Source organism: Xiphophorus hellerii, chromosome 23 (genome assembly GCF_003331165.1).
Source record: "Xiphophorus hellerii strain 12219 chromosome 23, Xiphophorus_hellerii-4.1, whole genome shotgun sequence".
Lineage (NCBI taxonomy): Eukaryota > Metazoa > Chordata > Actinopteri > Cyprinodontiformes > Poeciliidae > Xiphophorus > Xiphophorus hellerii.
The window spans coordinates 10468914-10491366 of record NC_045694.1 but is presented as its reverse complement, the minus strand read 5'-3'; the positions used below and the strand labels follow the sequence as shown (position 1 = coordinate 10491366).

The 22453-nt window shown below is 36.7% G+C and overlaps 1 protein-coding gene across 1 annotated transcript in view; it reads right to left on the bottom strand.

Moving 5' to 3' along the window:
* Positions 1 to 2114: 2114 nt before the first annotated feature.
* glra4a (glycine receptor, alpha 4a) overlaps positions 2115 to 22453 on the bottom strand; it is a 55868-nt gene continuing 35529 nt past the window's right edge. The window contains exons 3-9 of the mRNA XM_032555566.1: positions 22373 to 22440; positions 20465 to 20688; positions 17172 to 17254; positions 12134 to 12271; positions 11684 to 11898; positions 10738 to 10887; positions 2115 to 3054 (exon numbers count right to left, since the gene is read on the bottom strand). Coding sequence (XP_032411457.1) covers positions 2764 to 3054; positions 10738 to 10887; positions 11684 to 11898; positions 12134 to 12271; positions 17172 to 17254; positions 20465 to 20688; positions 22373 to 22440 — 1169 coding nt within the window. The 3' untranslated portion in view covers positions 2115 to 2763. The remainder of the gene's footprint in view (positions 3055 to 10737; positions 10888 to 11683; positions 11899 to 12133; positions 12272 to 17171; positions 17255 to 20464; positions 20689 to 22372; positions 22441 to 22453) is intronic.

The following is a 22453-nucleotide window of genomic DNA, read 5'->3' as shown; positions in this document are numbered from 1 at the left end:
ACCAACATTCAGCTCAGCTACCTGGTAGGAATCAAAGTTTTTTCCAAACAGTTACAGAGTTATTAGTAATGTATATGTTTCATTGTTGTTTGGCATAAATAAATTAGATGGAAAGTGTAAATTAATGAGCATCAGAAGTGCTAGAGGGCAATTTTAAAAATAGCCAAGATGAAAACAATGCGGTGGTTCTCTGTTACATAGAAGGTAAGAAATTAAGCCTTTTCTCCTAACTTTGATCTATTGCCTCGAGTTGGGGATTAAAATGTGGGGGAACCAGTGCCAGTGATGTGCTGCAGTCAATATTTTAGGTATTTCCATCCGTTCACACACATTCTGTTTGAGAAATCTACTTAAGCTGTAAAGGACGAATATCAGGGATATTTATTATTAAGCTACTGTATCATAGGCGATAAGATAGATCATTCTATCTCGAATGCAATGTATTTTACTCTGAGTTTGTGATAGAAACAAATAAAGTACGATGTAACTGTGAAGTGGCAGAACAAGGCTCCACAACTTTTAATATTTGTCAACAAAGAAAAATCTAAAAAGATACAGCAGGATTTTTATCGATTTGTAAATCGATAAAAAAATATTCATTTTGGAAAGTAGCACAAACTAAGTCAGATTAGATGGAGAGCATCAATTCTTAAGTCTTTCCAGACAAAGTCCATTTTCAGATTGTCGAATGAGCTATTCTCCGTGAGTTGTGTAGAGGTGACCTATTACGCTTCCTTGAATAGGCTAGGATAGGTTTATGGGTTAGAACATATCCATTAAATTTTTTTTTTTTACACAAAATCATTCTTAGATAATGAGATTTTACTGTGCTCATTTCAGTATGAGCTGTTTTAGGTGCCTCTTGTCACTTTAAATCCAAAATAGCTGCTGCTGGTCACGCCTCCATACTCAACAGTTACAGTAGTAATTATACAACTGTACATCTTTGAAAAGCAGAAGTAGAGCCTCCTGCACAACCAACAAAAATGCAGCAAGCGGTTTCTGAATGGTAAGTCAACAAAAAAACACTTGTCTTTTCCAGTTGCCATTATAAAGTTGACCAAGTGAGCTGGTAATCAGCGGGGGTTGCTAGGTAACGGTGCAGTGCCCATTGAATGTGAGGTTTATGAAACGGCTCATTTTCCAAACACCAAAAAAGAACTAATAACAGATGGGTTGTTTTTAGAAGCAGTAGAAACTCAAATGGCAGCATTAAATGTGAATTTTTCCCGATAGTCCCCTTTAAAGCTCATTCCTGACTGGTCTGGTGTATTGCTTGAACTTCATGATTCTTTCTGTACACTAATATTCTCTAAAAATCCTCTGAGGCCTTCACAGACCTTTTTATTTGTAAAATCCACATGTAATTTTCATTAAGCTTCAAAATGGTCTGATTTGTGTTGATCCATCACATAAAATCCCAAATGAATTATAAGAGAGAGAGTTCACAATTGCATTAGCAGAATCAGGGATTTTAGTAGAATGTAAAAATAAAGTACAAGCTCACAACACACTAAACATATACATGTGGAGTGACAGATTTAAACACACTCTTTCTCATTGACAGGGGAGCCAAACAATACAGAGGAGTTGATTAGAGCTGTAGAGAAAAGGACAGTCGACTCCAGCTGCCTCTCTCAATTCATTGTCATTAGCAGTGGAACACCAAGCCCTTTTCAAACTCATTAGTTGATAAAACAACCCTCTGATTTCCCATTAAAAAACCCATTGGTCCTCCCTCCCTCCCCTCCCCACCTCACCCTTACATTCCCACACCCTCAAATCCTCCCCTGACACTGGAAAATAAACAAGTAGCTCTCATCCATCCCATGTAACAAGAGCTCTGTCACATATAAACTGTACACACAAATTTCTGAGCTGCAGATTCTAACCGACTACCTGTTTTCTGTAATATTTGCATTTCAGGATTTAGTTTCTACTTTTACTTTAAGCTATGTGCCCTCTTGGGAATTTTGGGCTGATGGGAGCTATTAGTGGGCTGAAATAGGAAAGTAATTGTGCGTCACGCAGTCGGGATGTGACTGAGTTTCTAATGTACTCTTCTTTTTTTAAGTAATCACCTAATATTTTGATTAAAGAGAAGTGAAATCTTATCTTGTTTCCTGGCAGAATAACAATTTATTTAAATTTTGACAAAAGGAAATACATATTTGTGCTTTGAGCAGTTGAACAGCTTTGTTTATATACATTTTAATACACTGTTTTACATACATACATACATAATCTACTGATCACATACTTAAAATCGAATTATCATCACTGAATATTCATAAATATCAAAGTCCCCATCACCCATATACCAATGTGATAATCTAAAGTTGTAAAAAAATTTTCCTTTAACTTTTAATTGTCAAAAACATTCATTTAAAGCTGCGTAGTGTCAAAATTCAAGTCAGCATCTCCCATTCAGCCAGGATCAACTTTTCTAAAATCTTGAACCATCATTTGAAATAAAACCCACAGCTGTTAGCGCCATTTTGATTGATCCAAGCGACTCGAACAAACACACGTACGAGAAGGTGACCGGTAACACCAGCGAGAAGCCACTCCTTCCTTTTCACGTCTGAGATCCTGAAGACGCACCTGAGCACAAAGTTTTTGTCATTTCTAGTTCTGGCTTTGAGAAGCCGTGATGCTTCTTCATACTTCTTCTTTTTTTTTTTTTTTACTCACTGTAATGGGTCAAACAGGCAGTTTTGGTTCTGAGAAAAAAACATTAACATAATGTCAGCAGAAAGCGTTTTACAAGTTTGCATGGATGTCCTCGTGTCGCAGCACTTTGTAGGTGACCCAGTAGAAGATGTTGAATATGAGAAAGCTCAAGGGAAAGACGGCTCTGGATATGGTGTCGATCCGTTTGGCCCGGTCAACGAAACGCTTGTGAAGGACTTCACCGTCGTATATAGTGACTGGGGGCAAACGGGAGAACACCGTGGGCCCTTCCACGGCGGTCCCGTCTTTGGCTTGCAGGTAGTGACCGAGTCCATAACCACGGAAGTAAAATCCTCGGCTCTCCCGCATGAGTTCCTCCTCCTGTCAGAGCAAACACAGGAGAAAAAGCATTTTTAGTGGTTTTTCTCTCCGTATTTTTAACTCAGGGGATTACCAGATGTACCTGGAGACAAGCTGCTCAAAACTGTAGCAGTAAAAATTGGTGTGAAAGCATTTTCTGAAAATAATAATAATAATAAAAACTCTGAAAGGTGACAAATATAAACAGTTTAGCAATTCAAATGTGCAAAATAAAAACACAGATGCCACACAGCAATTTTAAAGTTGCTGAACGAGAGTAGACAGTATTGTTGCAAAGGAAGCTAACAAAAAATAAAGGTTGCTTTCTTCAACCATTGCTTACGTTTGAATTGACCATGTCTGGCTTCTTCCTGTGCAGAATTATGGTGCGTTCACACCAAACAAGATTTCCGTGTCTAGCTTACATTCAAAGTCTATGTGGAGGTACGTCGCGGTGCATTTCTTGCATCTAGCACGGTGCAATTTTAAAGTGTTTGGAGTATTTTGAGCGTTTGATGCGTCAAGCACATCCGACAAATAGGCCGGCAATAGAAACAGCGGCTAGAGCGATTTTAACACATCTTACGTGCCCTCGAAGCGCCTCAATATAGACTTTGAATGTAAATCAGGCGTGCGAAACACTAGGTGTTGATCAAAATGTCAAGTGAATTTGAAGCTTTGGACACGATTTTGCATTTGGTGTGAATGCACCATTATAAAGCATGTCTAACATCAATGATGTAAAAGTCAAATAAAATGTCACATGACCGTTCTGACTGCAAATACTTTGAAATCTATCGAATGCCACATATGGGAGTGGCACAGATCGGATTTTTGGAGGTGAAAGGATCAGAATTGGGCCGTTGAGATTGACATAAAAAGATATGGATCGCATTTGCCTGCTGTGTGAACAAAGCCTTAGATCAGTCAAAGTTTACTTTAAATGACACAGTGGTCTTTGCAGTGGTAATCTCCCAATTCTACAACAAAAGTTAACTTGATAAGACTGGGTCCATTTAGTCAAACATTTTTTTTATTTTGAGTTCAGTTTGACCAGCTAATCTGTGGCATCTTCTTATTTCAGCACATCTATTTTATTGGATTTGTTTGGTTTTGTAATTAAGTGTATTAATTGATGGCCTGTTTTTAAACAACTTGTTTTCATACATGCTGGAGGAAAAAACTGACAACAAAAACATTGCCAAATGAGTTTGAGATCCTAAACTTTAATTAGAAACGCAATATTCAAAGCTCATCTTCCTCAATATCCCGTGCAGATGTTTACAAAGTCTTCTAATGACTGATCTTATAAATGTTTTAGAAAGCACAAGGCAATGATTCCACTTTTGCCTTCATGCTTTTTAAAAATAAAGACAGATATTTTTTACAGTGAACGAAACATTGTTTCTGCCCTTTGAAGTGAATATTTATAGACACGCAGCTTAACTCTGACAGCCTCTCTGACACTTGCGGAGATCCAGTTTAACGGGAGGAAGTGAAGATGTGTGATCTAAATTGGATGATTAGCAGTCAGTGTGAAGACCTCTGAAAGCTTTGATCCGACCGTTTCAACTCTTCATTTCTCTCTCACCAACACTGACAGCTGCCAAATTCAGGACGTGTACTCGGAACAGAGACACTGAAAGCTCCCGTCAGATATTATGCTACTAATGTGTATGAAAACTGACTCTACTCTATTTAAAGAGATACATTTGTCTTTAAGTCAATTTCCCTATAACCGACTGCTCCGATCTCTAGAGTTTAGACAAATCTGCTAATTTAACTTCATATAGAGTTCATTCTATCACAGTAGAGTGGTTATGAATTACTTTATGGTTACTGTATGAAATCCAAAAGACAAATTGCACCACACAGCCAAGCTATAGGGAGTTGTTGCTCCTCTAGCACAGCTTAATTATTCCTCCTACTCTTTCTTAAATGATATAGTATGTCATGTGCTAGGATCTAAGAGTACAGTCCTCCAAAGATAATTATTGCTCGTAATCTGAGCTCCGTTCTCACAGCAGCAACAACACCAACATATTTTTCTCTCTGGGAACCAGATGCTATTTCTTTCCTGAACATATTAATGCACATAAGTATTGGGAAAGTGCAGATGGCACCTTTAGGCTCCTGGAAATTACGCTGAAGGATAAAACAGACTTTTCCCCCAATATCTTGGTTGATTTCTTTTGCAGTTTTTGTTATGTCACACAGGGAAGAAGTGTTTTTAGGGCCGACATGATTAATCAAATTAATCATGATTAATTGATTATTGGAATAATTTAGTGATCAATTAATCATTACCTGGAGTTTACAAACTTAGCAAATGACCATTTGTTGAAAGAACAACACAGTCAGAGCAGTAATTAAACTGAAACGGTACACAAATTGTTGTGATCTGTGTTTTTCTGTGTTTTCGGTGTCCTTGAGTCTCTTCGTTGTCCTGTCTCCCCTCGATTACTCCCAGGTGTTTCTCATTCCCTGATTACCTCCTGTGTATTTAGTGTCACCTGTGTTTCTGTGTCTTTGTCGGGTCCTTGTCTACCAACAGTCAGTTGTGTGTTTTTTCATTCATGTCCATTCGTGTAGCTAGTGCTATCTGTGTTGAGCCCTGTTTTCCGCTCTGCAGTGCTGCCTGGTTTTTGGACTTTTGTTGGATTCTCATGATTAAATATCATAATTTTTCACTACAACCTGGTTCCACCGCATCTGCCTCACCACCTCACACTGCACCTTATGACACAAATTGCATACATTTTGCATTTAAAATGAAAAACTTTCTTTATTTGTAAATATGTTCAACTCAGAACTCTTCAAGTGGCATTTTTAGCTTCACCTGGTTCAGATTCTGTAATAAAATAAAAACAAAAACTCCTTTCTGCCATCCATTTATTAATTCAAAAAATAATCAACCGGTCAGTAGACAGTGTTTTGATGCATCATTGGCAACAAATGATCAAGCGTACACTAAAATTACGTTATTCCATTTCAGGAATAAATGGAATTTCATTTCCATTTCAGGAATAAATGGAATAACGTTTCTTATTTAAAATAGGAATTAAATTATTTGCTTATTTGCATGTTTTAATGCATTTAAAATATTTTGTAAGCCACTTCCGTGGTTCAATGAAAAATCTACCGAATTGGCCAATTTTTATCAGAATAATCAATAGAGTAATCAATTACTAAAATAATAGTTGCAGTCCTAATGTTTAAATTATTGTCATAAAATGTATCTGTGGGTTTGCCTTTATTTAAGTCAGATGTTGTGAATTAACCTATTATGAGCTACCAAAGCCATGACATCATCATCAATGTAAAGTATGTAACACTACTATAATATATTGTAGTGTTATAATTGGGTGATTTTCTGAATTCGGTACATTTTGGGGTCTCAGGTTACTTAAAAATATACCACAAAAAATTGTGTTTTTGAACACTGCAGCTATTGAAGGACTCTTTGAACCTCCAAGAAAATGTGTTTCCCCACTTTATGCATAAAATCCCAAACAGTATTACAAATTTCTTTGTTACTTGGGTTGCTTTAAATTCAACCCCATAACGGGACAATTTGATTCCTCTGAGTATAACTCCATAACACGATTAAACAAATTCTTCCAGGTCCTATGTAATCACCTGTCCCTTGATTAAAATAACTAATTGTAAGTATATTTTGTTTGATTCTGAATCATAATAATTAGACTGACAAGTAGAATATGGCAACTTGATGTAAAAGCGCTTTTCATAGATCAATAAAATGCACTTTAAAATAAACATTAAATCAGGCTTTTTTATGTTTTTGAATCATTCTTTGAACTTTACATATAGCCCAAGAAATCTTAATTTAATATTTGCTATTATGAAAAAAATCATAACAATGTATCAAGTAACGGGTTTGAACACGCCGAATGACTTACCAACAGTCCAACATTCAACCCCGTAAGAAAACCACAGTTTTTGTAACACATAAGCTAGGGTATGGAGCAACATATTATATGATGAAAACAAGAAATTAATATATGTCTCAAAGACAATTCTTTACTTTTTCCCAAACAACAATAAATATCATTTACGTGCGTAACAGTGTTGAAAGGTTGAGCTTGACGATGACAATCTATGGATAAAAAATAATCAAATATAGGTAAGAAACTATGCTAACACTTGAATCTCTTTACAGCGTGAGTGGGAAAATACTTCAGTGATGTCACTTCCAGGGTGCTGAGAAAATTGGACTGAACTATTATTTATTAAAATGAGAAATAGGTATGCTGTTACGGGGTTGAACAAAACTGGAGGGACATGATTAAAAAGTGCTGTTTTATAAATAATTCATGCATTTTTCTCATATTTATTTTATTTAGGTTAAAGTATACCTAAAATTGTTAGATTAGCAGAAATAACTTGCAGTTACTGGCTATTTTTATTTGTTTTATATTCATTGAAAAATTAACATGGTCAGTGGGGACATGCACCTTTGGCTGTCCTCTACGCTTCAACAACCCATAAAATTTTTCAAAATTTTTAAAATATATTTGCATGTTACATTACCAAGACACATGGATATTTCCATTTCTTGATTTTCTCAGAAAATGTGGTTTGCATTATATGAAAACGTTTGAGATAAAACTGAGACATAAAATGCACCAAATTCAAAGAATGACCCAATTACTTTCCATAAAGCTTCAGTAATACAGTACTAATTTAAGCTTTCTATGTTTTCAGTATAGAGATAAAACAAAAACAGCAAACAAGCAAGAGAAACAGCTGTCTCAGTTAATGCCACAATTCTTTGAAAGGTTTAAGGAAAATAAGAAAGAGAGCAAGAAGAAGTCTAACCTATTTTAACAAGAAACACAACAGGGACAATAAGGGGCAGAAATTTGAGGTTAGTAAAATACTGATATGCAGGATCAGAAGGTGAGCAGCAAAGGGTTCATGAAAATGGACGTGGGTTTGGTTGTGAGAAATACGGCAGGAGAAATTCACGTTTGAGGTAAAACTTTCACAACACAATCAATTTGGGTGGCTGGGAGGCACGGACAGAAATTGGGTTGGAAGGTCAGGGTTGACACGGGCTTCATTCGGTTTTTTTTACCCTTGCACAGGCGCTGCAATGCTGACTCAGATTTCTGTAGGCTGAGTTGTTACCAGGAATGTCATTGGGTTTCCGCAAAGACTCAACGCTTGCAGCCCTACTGCCAGTCGCCTTCATCGAAAAAGAAAATAAAAACATAAGAGTGGGGGAAACGTTACCGCTTTGACTTGAACTTTAATTTAGTTATTCAGTTTAAGTGGCGTCTGGTTTGCAAATTTCAACTCAAAACAGCAGATACAAAAAAGGCGATGATTCAGTATAATATCTGAGGCCTTGTACACACTTAACCAGGTATTATAAGTACTAATATTTCCGCCACATTGTTAAAAAAATATATTGAATTTTCATCCACATGAACCTGCACAAATCTGGGTTCGGAGTGTTGTTTTAAACATGCCAAACCCACAGGGGGCAGTGTAGAGCAATGCTAAAACCTATGTCAGCCAATCAGATTGCTTAAAAAAAAAAGAAACACGACTTCCTGTTAGGAATTAAACATGGCTCCAGGAAGTTAATTTTATGGTGATACATATATGGATTGAACTACTTTTAAATAGCGTATTAGAATATAGAATTAATAAAACACAAGCCTATGTTGACTGGGAATGGTGTCAAACTATGTGGATATTAAGCACAAAAATAATCATTTTTCCTTAACAATATACTGACACATTATTTGTAGCAGACTGTAATGCGCAGGGCTCCAAACACATTTTTCACAAATCTCCACTTTGGTCGGAGTTTTTATAAATAATTGTTTTTAATAGTATTAAATGCAATTTTGATGTGGATGAAAGGCGAAGCCCATGAAAATTGATTTGTTTTCCCAGATATTTGGCTACGTGTGGACTTTGCCTCAGATTAAGAAAAAAGTTTCTAAGGAGAAATTAATACTCTTCGTGCAGTAAATGCAAACTGTTTTAAGAAAGACTATAAATGGATGTAAAGATTAAATATTTGATTTATTTCTAAAGAACAAGGCAAGACAGAATCTTTAGTTAACCCTATGTTTGTCTGGTTTTGTACTCTCCACTTAATTCACAACTTCTCTCCAGTATAACTAATCGGGTCACGTGTCGATACCTCTCAGATGGATAGTTTGTGACCTCAAATGTCTCTGGGGGAGTAATTGTGCTACTGATGTGAACATCAAACATCTTTTTCCCTGAAAGACCACTACTTTCTCTCCTTTGTATTGATGGTGGATGGCAGACTGCCCAGTAAACTCTTCTACATTTACAGAGAACACGTCTGAGGCTGCCCACTCTCGAAGGCATTTAATGGGATTGTCAAGATGTCTTGTCTATGGAAAAATAAGTGTTTGTTACTTATCTGTCTTTAAGCTGGATCCACTATGGTAGGCGTATTGTTGTGTGAAAAATGAGGCCTTAATCAAAACTAAAACATTTAATGGAAATGTTACAACAAAACACCTAATATCTATGTCATAAGGTGGTGCGGGTGAGGTGGTGAGGCAGACGCTGTGGGCCCAGATGAGGTGAATAATGGAAGTTTAATGATGATAAGTCCAGCACAAGCAGCAGGCACAAGGAAACACTGACCAGGACAAGACTGAACATTGACGACGACAAACTAGACTCTACATTGACGAATAATTGACGAGGACCCGACGAGGCACAAGGAACACAGGTGGAGTTAAATACATGGGAGGGTAACGACAGAACGAGACACACCTGGGAACAATCAAGGGGAGGACAGGACAACGAAGAGACGCAAGGACACAAAAAACTCTAAATGAACACAGAAAACACAGATCCTGACAATCTACAACTGCAGCTACTTGGTGTTTCAACATTTAAAGCATAAACTAAGAGCATGAAGAAACTAATCTAATTGAAAAGCTAAACAAATAAAACAGGATGAAAGTAACACAACAATACAAAAGTGGGGAAGAAAGATGATGAAAATATACTCAAATCTTAAGTTGCACCAAATTTATAAAGTGGTTACAGATGCACCAACTGGAGATTTATGGCTGAGTTATACTTTTTTCTTTTACATTGAACCACTAATTGATTTAAATCAATTTTCAAACCATTCTAAAAACAGTTTTTTAATCTTTTGTGGCCATTAAGTGATGAATGTTACAAATGAGTGTAGACCTTTAAAACAGGGTTTTTCTACAAAAGTCTGACATTAAATACTGCAAATAAGATACTAACTACTTATGAATATTTAAATGTATAAAGCTGTGTAGTGGAACCACTGCATCCCAGTTTCTAGAGTCATGCAAAGGTTGTTTCTCTGTATCAAATGGCGTGACAAAAATAAAGATTCTCGAAGCTCCTCACAGGTCAGTGCTCAACATGAAAATGAGCCGCGCTGAGATGAGCAGATCTTCCTCATGTAATATGACAGCCAGCTGTAGCGTGTTGATGTTGTCAGGTCCAGGATACATAGCATGCCACAATAACAAGAGGCATAAGTCAACATTATAGGAGCTGACAAGGTGTTGTGCTGCTGAATGTGTGTGGTTTATCTTGTGCCTACTTTTTAGGAATCAGCTGCATCTTGCGATGGCTTGAATGTTTTATTTCCTGGAGACATCCTTCAGCTGTCTGTGTTCCTGCACAATTTACACTTACTATTCTCTGCTGCCGTTGCTTTTTCCTCAGCCTGATGAACTCCTTGTGTTGCCTCGAGACAAAGTTGACGGCTGCATACTCCAGCAAGGCGGCGAACACAAACAGAAGGCACACTGCCATCCATATGTCAATGGCCTTCACATAGGACACCTGAGAACAGGAAACACGACAGGGTAATCAAGAGCCAATCAATAAGGCTGCAGGAAAATTTGTGGGTGGTTCACAGTCCACCCGTTTTTCAGCTGTGGGTTGCACCGAATCTCATGTCTGGGATGACCTAGAATTGAAATGAGTCAGTGAGTTGTGGGCAGCTGAAACGTAGCGATCAGACAGGTCACGGCCAAGACTCGGGGAGTGCCCCAGCTGTGTCATTCATAAAAGACGACATGCCAAAGCACATCAGTAATACTGGAGCAATGCATAGAGGCTTCACTTAATTAGGCAGCAATTTACTGGCTGTTAAAGAAGCAAGCACTGGAACAGAGAAAAAGGAAATTCTGCATTCATTGTGATTTTCTGTCATCATCTCTTAACAGGATCTAAATCATGCAAAAATTATGACTAAATCCTTCAAAGTTTGTCACGCCAAAGTAAATCTTTCTCTGAATGATTTAACAACATACTTCTGTTTCTTAAATCAAAAGTACAGCTATTTTTACAAGTATGTAGCTGAGATTAAGTTTCTGCTGATTTCTCTCTGAGCTGTTTCTGGTATAATCAGGAAATAATAGAACCAAACGCTACACCAAATAGATTAACTTGCTTTAAGATACAGTCACAACCAGTTAATCCGCTAATAGTGGAGATAATTTTTCATTTTGTTTCGAGTTGTGCTGCTTTTGTCTGCATTACTGTGATTCCATCCAAGTTTGTCTTGATATCTCAGGCTACTTTCATGTATTTTAACCAGAAACCAGTAGAAATATAGCCAGTCTTGCAGGCTTACCTTCGGCAGAGAAGCTCTAGAACCAGAGCTCTGAGTGGTCATCGTCAGCACTGTGGTGATACCCAGACCAACTCTGGCCGGCGCAGCGTCCATGTTTATCCAAAAGGACACCCAGGACAGAATAACGATGAGGAGCGAAGGGATGTACATCTGGATCAAATAGTAACCCATCTGCCGTTCTAGGTGGAACTTCACCTCAATGCAGGTGAATTTACCTGAGGGAACAGCATGAAATATTAAACTCAGACTTATGGCTCTTCTTTGTGTTTTTTTTTTTACACAAAATACACTGAAGTTGTTGCTTGTAACATCAAAAAAGCTAAAAATGGTAAGCAAAATAAATCTCCTACAGTCAATGTAACCATATCAGTGCAGAATGTATTAAAGGAGATGCACGATTTTACTGGGTCGTTGCTTTTTTAAGACTTTAAGTGGAATTCATTCATTCACCTGTGTTGTAGTGCTTAGTGCAGTAACCTAAGTCCTTTTCTTCTTTCAGCACAAACTGTGGGAGTGTGAGATCATCAGCCACTTGAACAGGGTTGTCAGACAGCCACTCAAAGATCAGGTCATTCATGGTGTAACCGACTGTGAAAGAGGAAAATAGGACATAAAGCAGACACAGACGATATTCAGTCCAGAGAGAACTGTTTTTCTCTTTATGAGGAAATAAATATGTCCATGTTTTTAAGTAAGTGCACCTACTAAAACAACACAGCTCAACATTATCCATCCTTCTGACAGTACTGGTTATCTAACCAGACACAACTCAGTAAACAGAGAAGACAGACAAGAGAAGGGTTGCTGTCTTGCAGACTGTGTTGCCCCATGATTTTCCATTACCACTGGATTTTCCAAGGTCTGGAGAGGCAACTGGAAACCCTCTGACATTGAAAATTGAAGGTTTTTCACCAGGTTTGACCTTTAAGTCTGGTACCAATGATGGCCATATTAAAAGAAGAGATGGTTGCAATAACTACCTCTTTATCTGCATTTCTGACAGTTTATATCTCTTAATTAGCTGCAGAAATCCTCCCCAACCACCGTTAATGACCCTGCTGCTACATGGGCTGCATAGTTGCAGAGGTCCACTAATGAACATTTAATTCAGGTGTGTTGACCACCACTGTTCTAAGATTACAAAATAGGTTAAAGTGATCTCCAAGAAGAACTGCACTGATTTAGAGAGAAATGTAAGAGAACAAGTAGAGTCAATATAAAAGTAGTTCCTGTGAAATATTATTGAAATTGAGCTGTTAGCATGTCATGACCTTAATAAGAGTGACACACAGTAATAATCTTCAGCCAGAAGACTCTTCAGATTTCCTTTAAAACTAACTGCTAAGTAAATTAGTGCTTCAGAATTTATCTGGAAGCATTAATCTAGGAGAAGCTAAGTGTGTTAAACATTTTCAAAATTAGCTAAAGTGCTAAATAAAATATTAAGATTTTTAAAGCTCATTAAAAATCTTAATATTACTTCCAATAAGAATAAATTTGTTGATAAATCAAACTACTCTAAACCAAAATTTGCCAGAAGTATGAATACTTTTCAGCTCAAATAGATAAATAATGTATTTACTACAACATACTAATTAACACTTCAATATTAAATCCAAGAAGTTCTTTCTAATTCATTTGTAAGAAAGTTTAAGTCAGTTTTATGAATCAAAACAAAGATTCAGTAGAAATATGTAACATTTTGAGTATTTCATTATTTCTTAAATATAGTTTATGGAAAAAATGGAACCAACAAATGTAATTTTTTCAAATTATATAGTTTTGCTTTAAGCTTTCACCTGAAATTTCACCTTGCATGTTTAAACAATAAAATTATTAATTTTGAGGTTCTTATGCAGAACACTGGCAAAAAAAAAAAAGTATCCTGCATTCTGCTAACAAACCGCAAAACGCAAGGATATGCGGTACTTGTTGATACGCATTTATTTACGATGTTATATGTTTTCAGAACTGTGCATTTTTGTTGTGGCAAAAATACATGCAGCATGAAACACCGCAGACTTCCTTGAGCATCTGAACAATACTTACATCTACTGGGAACCTTCAGGGCCTGAGCTGCAAAGACATCAATTATTCAAGATGCTACATCCAACTCTGTACCTCACGTCTGAGAAACACTTCCACAAAAACACACTTATTTTGTTCTTGAGAAGAACTGTCATTCACACCTCCTCCCACAACAACCGAGGAGAATGCCAATGCCTTCCTAAAACAATACAACGGTCTGCTTTGCTTCTGTCAATTACAACCGGAAGGTTTGGCAAACATGACCGACTCACGTAGCAGACTAAAAGAAAGTCCTGAGCCAGAATGTCTGGGATAGTGAAGCGAGGTCCAGTCATCGAATGCCGTCCACTTTCTTATGTTTAAAAGCCATTCATCAAGTGAAACGCTTCACAGCCACCGTCTCAGTCTCTCTTCCATCCTTTTCATCGATCATTGAAGATAGAAAGTAGGTTTAAGGTTACTGAACTCTAACAGCTCAAGGCAGGAGAATGTCTTATAAGCTGTGTATTTGGAGCTTTGATGTGTCAGAATAGGAAAAAATCCCATGCTTGGAGCTTTTTATATATCTATATAAGCCAGTGGCATGAAAAGGCCAAGCAGAAGATTTGCCTTGGCTTCCTGAAATCTGGATGATTACACCTTTTTTTTCCACTTGAACAGATGGTGTAGGCACATTTTCAGTAGTGACAGGAAAACCTATAATGTCCTCTCAATATTAGGCTCCAGCCAAGGTGATTGCACCCTTGGGTGGTATACTAGCACTTGTCAACACAAGGCCAAGTATTCTCACTGGGCCTTTAATCAGAAATGATTACCTCTCCTCTAATGGCAGCAGAAAGTGATACAGTAACTCAAACCAAAACACACTCACACACCTTTAAAATCCACAATGCTCCCTTTAGTTTATACACTTGGAGGACAAAATATTTCACCTTTTGTTTATTTACATTGTTAATCTAGAGTATCATCAATCTATTTAAATCTGTTTCAAGCGTAAAAACATTCTCGCTCTATAACTAAAACAACCACAAAGAGATATTGGTATATTCAGTACAATTCGGATTTTAGTTGAGATCAGCTTTAATTACCATAAAAATCTGACAAGAACTTGGAGTCATTAATATTAGGACTCAAATACCAGTTAATCAGTATATTTTTGCTACTCATTAACTAAAACCAAAGGAACAAATTAATATAAGCAACTAAGGTAATACAAGAACTGATTCTAATCTATAAGTATTGATTAAAGAGAAACAACTGATCATTAGGAAAACGTCTCAGTTTTCCAGAACTAGAACAGCAGAACCCTTACAAAGACGAGTTGAGAAATGGATGAAATGGGAGTCAGACCAGAAAATTAGAGGCCTCTTATAAAAGAGTTTAATTTGACCAAGTCATAATGACAGCTATACAGGGTAAAGTTCACATCTGTTGTGCTATTTTTGTTTTGAATTGTTTGTCCTTGTGTTAATTACAGAAATAAATCACGTTGCTTATTGGAAACTGTGGAGGACAGTTCCACAAACACCGAAACAAATTGTTATTGGATCAGATAAAAATATAAAACACCACCAGCTCTCCTTATTTGTGGAACATCCTTCTGCAGAGATAACTTTATGACACGGGTTCTTTGTCCGTTTCACCCTTTGCTAAGCTTAAATTCCCTGTGATAAAGAACTAAATCACCTCTAGGCATTGCGGTGAGTCACATAATAATAAAAGGGACACTGAAATAAAGTTTTATTATTTATATCCTGGAAATTGGTTTCATAAGGGCAGATCTTATCTCTGCTAAAGGTAAGGAGAGACTGAAAAGAGAGAATATCATTTATTCCATTTTATTCAGTGCAGTAACCTTTGAAAATGTTTCAAATGTATAAATTATCCCACATTTAAGCATTCCAGTTGTGTGTAAAATAGTATGAAAACATCATTAATCATTCATTTCTCCCTTGTCTAACCATGTTTGTAACAGTTCCAACTGTTTCAATATTTTAAGTAACAAAAACATAAATAATTTTAATATATTAGCTATTTTCCTGCTGTCATTTGCTAAGTTATCAACATGTATTTGCCTTATTTGAATGGTGCGTTTTCTGATGTTTCCCATTTTGAAGAATGTCTGAAAGAAATGGGTTTGCGTGTCCCGCTATATTTTTAATCCAGAACTCAACTTCCTGTTCTTTGATTTTATAGGAACCGTAGAGTGTCAGATCTGTAAGTGTGGAGTTTGAAGTAGGAGACAAATATATCTTTTTTGTAACACCAGGCCTGCTAAAAATAATATATATGCTCCTCTATCTCCTTCTTCATCTTATGGGATTTTAAGTGCCTAATCACAGAGGATTTTAGTAACTGCATACATTTACTTGAGTAACTTAAAAAAAAAGAACTTCTAGTAATTTTTATAGGCCCTTACTTTTTAATTCTAACTGAACATATAGCTTAAAATAACTTTGAAGTAACACGACTCTTACTTTTATAACAAGCTGACTGGTTCTTCTCACCCTTCATTGCATTGTTGACTTGAGTTAACCTCCATATTTACTTTCATTCTCTTTTTTTTATTCTGACTTTGCGTTAAAGTCTAAAATACTAAAGTTCATTACAATTTTTGGTAGATATTTCTACTTAATCCATAAGGAACTTGCAAAATCTAAAAACAGGAAGAAGAAAGAAAGGAAAGACACAAGTAAAAGAAAGACAAGCAAGGAAATCCAGAAGGGAAAACAAAGGAAAGAAAGATGACATATTACAAGGAAGGAAGGAAGGCATGAAAGACAAAAGTAAGAAATTACAGAATAAAATAAGGAGGAAAAGAAACAAAGGAAGGACATAAGGAATTACAAAAGGAAGGAAGGATGCAAGATGGGAAGAAGAACAAACAAAAGGTAAAAAAAAAGGAAGTACACAAAGTAAAAATAATACAATGTAGAAAGAAAATGTGACAAGAAAGGAGGTACATCAGGAATGAAGGAAGAAGACATAGAAGCTATGGAGGAAAGAAGGACACAAGGAAGGAAATAGACAGGAAGGTGGCAGAGAAAGAAGAAATGATACAGAGGAAGGAGGGGTACAAACATTTAGACAATGGGACTAGTATTAAAGTCTGGAAACAAATATTTTTCCATACTGCATGGAACTCATGTAGCTAAAAACTCTGCTACTCTCCTTTTGGACAGATTTATTATGTGCATCATTCTTTAAGAAACAGTGAACCCCTGTAGACATGGTGCTTCTTTACAAGAATATGTGTAAATATTACCTAGAGCTTTTATTTTTGCAATCAATTTGTACTATGGTAACTTGTGAAACGAGGTACACTGTAACAACAACACTGTCATACAGAGTTAGTATTTCTTGGATTACAGCCATGTAAAGCAAGGCAAAGGTTGGAACACCAAAGAGACAAAAAAAAAGATGTAAGAGAATAAAGGAAGAGGAAGAAATGAAAACTCACAGCTTTCAAGCTGCATGGTGCAGGTCTGAATGTCCATTGGGAAATTTTTCAAGTCCATAGGGCAGGACAGGATTAGAGTCAACCTGAGACAGAAACAGATTGGAAAAAAAGATCGGGAGCCATAGGGAATATGAGAAGGCCTTAAAGAGAAATGATTCCAGACATAAGGAGACATAGTAAGATTACAGATTGAAATGACAGTCAATTTTATAAGCACAAATGTACTTTGCTTACCACTTTACAGAATGCAAATGTCTATAAAGTCTTAATAATGAAAGGGCACAAGAGGTAAACATCCCTCAATGACAGAAGATTGGAAAACATCTTGAGTTACCATTTGTTCAGTCATTGCACCACAAAGTAAATGAGAAGTAATTGTTGTAGCCGTCCTGACTTCATTTGTTGTGCAGTTGAAGCTTTATGGCTACAAGGATTCTCAGAGAGGAAAGACAGAGAAAACTATTTAGGAGTCTGTCTGAAGGAAAGCTGTGTAATTACCCGCTGTAATGCATTGCCCAGAGGCGAGACAAGAGCCTCCAGCAATAAACACACTCACATCCATCTGATAATATGCTATGATGATACAATATCATTTCCTACAGCAGAAGAACAAACTACAAATACCCTACTGATTGAATTCTCACACACGGCTTAAATAGTGTCATGTATTTCAGGTTGATTTGATTCATAATTACCAAACGCAGCTAGGAAACAAATCAGATACGTGACGGCTCAGTCGCTCGGTGGATTGGAAACGTTGATCTGAGTGATGCTGACATAAATGTTTCGTCTCTCTTCAGCCTTCAAATCAGTGCATTTGTGAGTATCATTATTTCTAAACCCTAGATTATGCTTAAACCTGGTATAGTTAAATTGAGAATGGCTAATTTTGGTAACATTAAGTAGTGGTTTATCCAGGAATAACCACCTGCTTTAAACTGAAAGATCTATTTACAGTGGGGAAGATATTTTTGAATTTCTTCTTTAAAAAGAGTGAAAACTTTTGCAATGTTTGTCCACAAATGTGAGAGAAAAAATCTAAATCAAATGGTTTGATTTTTAAATAATTAATTAGCATTTTATTGTACAAAATAAGTCTTTGATCACCTACCAACCAGCAAAATTCCTGGCTCTCACAGACCTGTTTGTTCATCTTTAAGAAGCTTTACTTGTATTAAGTGAACCTGTTTGAATTGGTTACCTGTGTAAAAAAAAACACCTGTCCACATACTTAATCAGACTCCAATCTCTCCAGTTGTCTAAGGACATCAGGAACAAAACTGTAAAGCTGCACAAGGTTGGTGATAAGCAAACAAGTTGGTGAGGAAGCAACAGCTGTTGGTGCAATTATTAAAAAATGAAAGAAGCTCAAGATGACTGTTAATTCCTCTCAGATTATCGTATAGAAATAATAAAATAAAATAATATTTCTAAATTTCAGACCAATAGAGATCAGTTTTCTCTTTGGTGACTTTGGAATGACTTTTTGCAAACTTTTTGCAAAAGGCAGGTCTAGTGTTTATACGTTATTTAAAACTGTACTTAATTAAAAAAAAGTTTGACTTTATTGTTACATAATTCTATTTAAATTCCCATTAATACTTTGTAGATGTGTTTTTATTTTTTCTACATGCTGCTGCCAGTCAAATCTCTTGATAAATCTGTCTGGGACTGATTGTGGAAGAAACTGTTAAATCCACTCCCATTTAGAAGGGGCTAAATGTTACCATAGCAACACACTACACTGTCATGGCAACACATGTCCAGGCCCTTCTGAAGTTTGCAAGTGACTACCTGGATGATCCAGAGGATGCATTAAAGCAGGTCATGTCAAATGAGACTGAAATTGAAATTTTCAATTTCAATTTCCAACTCATTGGCAATTGAGTTGCCAATGAGTTCAATTGCCAACTCATTGGCAATTGAATGAGTTGGCAATGCCAACTCATTGGCAAAAATGCCAATGAGTTGGCATTTTTGATTTGAGCTGGTACAAAATCTCCAAGTTTGAAGTGAGGAAGAAGAATAAAACATTGTGGTAAGCATCATAGTGCTTTCTCCATATTGAAGAGAGATTAGATGGAGCAATGTATTGAGAGATTTCTTTCTCAGTAAGTGAATTGAATAAGGGTCAGTGCTGGGTCTTCCAGCAGGATAATGAGGCAAAGCAAACAGCCATGGCATCTAAGGAGTGACTCCATAAGAAGGTCCTGCTGTAGCCAAGCCAGTTTGGAGGAAGCTGAAACTCTGTTTCCTAGCAACAGCCCCGATGCAGTGTGTGAAAACTTGGTCAAGAACTACAGGAAGTGTCTGATCTCCATGATTGTAATCAAAAGTTTGTCTAACAAACATGACGTTTTATTGTTTTTTGCCTTGGTAATAGTATTTTTAGCTAACTTCACATATTTTTCATTTGTAGTACTGCTGCAATGTTAGTGGGTGAAAAATCAAAAGAATAGTGGCAAAATTTGCAATGCATTTACATATTTATTGTACACTTTACATTTCGTCTTGTACTTAAATGTGTGGCTTAACCCTGTTGGGAATCATTACATTTAGCCAATAATCTTTACCTTTTGAAAACAAGGCAGCTATAATGTTTTGAATCTGAAATGTGATGCTGGTGACTTGTCAGGAGTGTGTGTTGCTTTTTTGCCCAGTAAGAACCAGAACAATAGCCATCTGTCACTCAACATTAAACAGAACAAAATGGTTACAGAAAATAGATAAAAAGATTTAACTGTGACATCCATGCCATGACTAGAAATAAGATCCTCTTCTCTGGTGCTACGCTTAAATCGGTAAGATTTCCTTTCCCCAGTGCAGAGTGTCATTTAAAAACTTCCATCAAAGCCTGTCACACGCTTTCTGTTTGGCATTTTCATTAAATCTTTTTCACCATGCTCAATCCATCCCTTTCGATGAGTGGACAGATGCAGAGGGTGCTTGTCTTTGGAAATTTGGCAATCCACAGAAGTCGAGATGTTCTGCATGATGGGATTTCTTTCTTTGCTGCCTGCCTGCTTTGGACCGCACCGAGTGGCATTTTTGATTTGAGCTGTTTTTCACGCGACACTGAGTGGGATTGCAATCAACTCAGAGTTGACTTTGGTTACTTAGTAAATGTTTGTGAAGGGAAAGGATACAACTAAGGCAGTCCAACTGGAATGCAAAATCAAAAAAGGACTAATAAAGAATCTAGATTAGATTTTGAGACAACTAAAAGTTAATTTGGTCTCTAATTACCCATTCACATCCAGTTGTTTTGCTCTCTATGTTTTGACTTCACTCACCTGATGCTGTAAAGAACGCTGCCATCGTGGAAAATCCGCAGCAGCTTATTATCGGTCGTGACCTCATGGAAATTGGCTCCCTTCTCATTTGCGAAGAACAGATCAGGTTTCCAGATCGAGTCCAGCATGGAAGGATCCAGGTCCAGGGAGTTGTCTGGGTATTCGCTGTACGCCAACCGAGGGTCGTTCCAATTTTGCCGTAGAAACACGTTGAGTCTGTAGTCCTGTGAAAGAACTCAGGGTAGTTTATGGAAAACATATGACAAGCAGAGATGGATTTTTCTGCTAATTTTAAAGATGTAAGGATGACAAATACTATGTTGCTTTTTATAAGCATACTAGACTTAGCTATCGATTAAAATTATTTTAAAAATGTAAAATATGTCTGGCATTATCAAGAAAAACGTTTGAAATAATTTTAAAAAACAATTTTACAAATAATACTGTATAAACACTGAACCCAATGAACAAATGACAGCAGTTGTAAACATCACTTGTATCAAAGGGTTTCTGACTTTCATTTAATTCTAAGATTCAGGAACATTATAAACTTAACTGGTATCATGTGAAAATGTGGCAGAGCTATATGTAAAAAGCATCAATTTATAAGATATTCCTCTTTTTTAATCCAAAAAAATTAGGTCACTGCACAATTAAGTCCAAAATTGTTCATACCCGTGGGAGATTTAGAACTACCTTTTAATTTTACCAACACTGGCAGTAATATCAATAATTTGGAGTCCCTGTAGTATTAGGGAATATTGTTTTGTTTCATTCATGCGGCTCATCCTGTTTAAACACCACAGTCAAATGATAACACTGCAGACGGCCATTGTCTTTGATTCCACAGGTGATCAGCCTAATCTCTTTGATATTAGAAAATCAATAGACTGTGACTCTCCAAGGTGAATTTTCTGACATACAGCTGTTTGCGATTTGCTACTAGATTGTAAACCAATGCTCCATTTGAGAAATGTTTGTGTCCTTATTTATATATATGCAGTAATTCCTGTAAATGGATGTGAAGTTTTGCATTTCACAGACACTCTCATGTATGATTTCTTCGTCTGCAGAGATCTTGTATAAAATAGTGAAGGACTGTAAGGAAGCTAATGTTGGATTAGCAATCTGGATTTGGAACCAGAGATTATGGGTAATTGACTTGGGTTAGACAGGGAAGCACTTATTTATTATTTGACTTGAATTTGACAGAAAATGTATGAAAGGAGCTAAATAAATGAGGGTGATTGCCAGTAGGTCTTCCAACCTCAAATCTTAGGAGCCATTCACCAAAGAGAAGTGATCAAAATAACGGAGTCATTAGAATATTAAAATATAAAGAACTGTGCAAAAGTTTTGATTCATCCTCTATTTTATATACTCTAATATTTCAAACTGGCCTTTATTGTTATTTCGCTAAGCTTTCTGCAGGTTTTTACTGACTTTGGTTCAGCAGCACATTGTAATCACGCGTGCTGTCGTCCTGGTTGTAACCGGGGAGGACTGCTGCTCTGGAACTCCCTCAGATCCCCTTAAACAGTTCACGACTGTATTGCGCTGACCCAGCAGCAATAACACTATCAATGCAGACCTCTTCACTCCCCTCTCTCTTTCATTTCAGTTTTTCAATTTTTCATTTTAATTGCTGAGTGGACAGTTCATTATCAGCATGTCAGTGACCCGTTGGTCTCTGAAGGTTGCGCTGCTGTGCTCCAGGAAACAGAAATGAGAGGCTTCAGCAGTATGGGGATTAATAACAAAGAAGAGAAAAGAACTGGTTGAGAGTTGCTTTGTATTAACAAGGGAGATGATAGAGCGATGGTTAATACCGATATGTTACAACAACTAATATATAGGAATCTATTTCAATAAAGTTTTATTCTTAAAAAATAAAGGTTGTTGACTTACCATGGTAGTTTCTGTAATAGACCCAAAGCTGTTGATAAAAATATTACAGGTGACATTCACAGGAGGGCCTGAGGGAAGAAA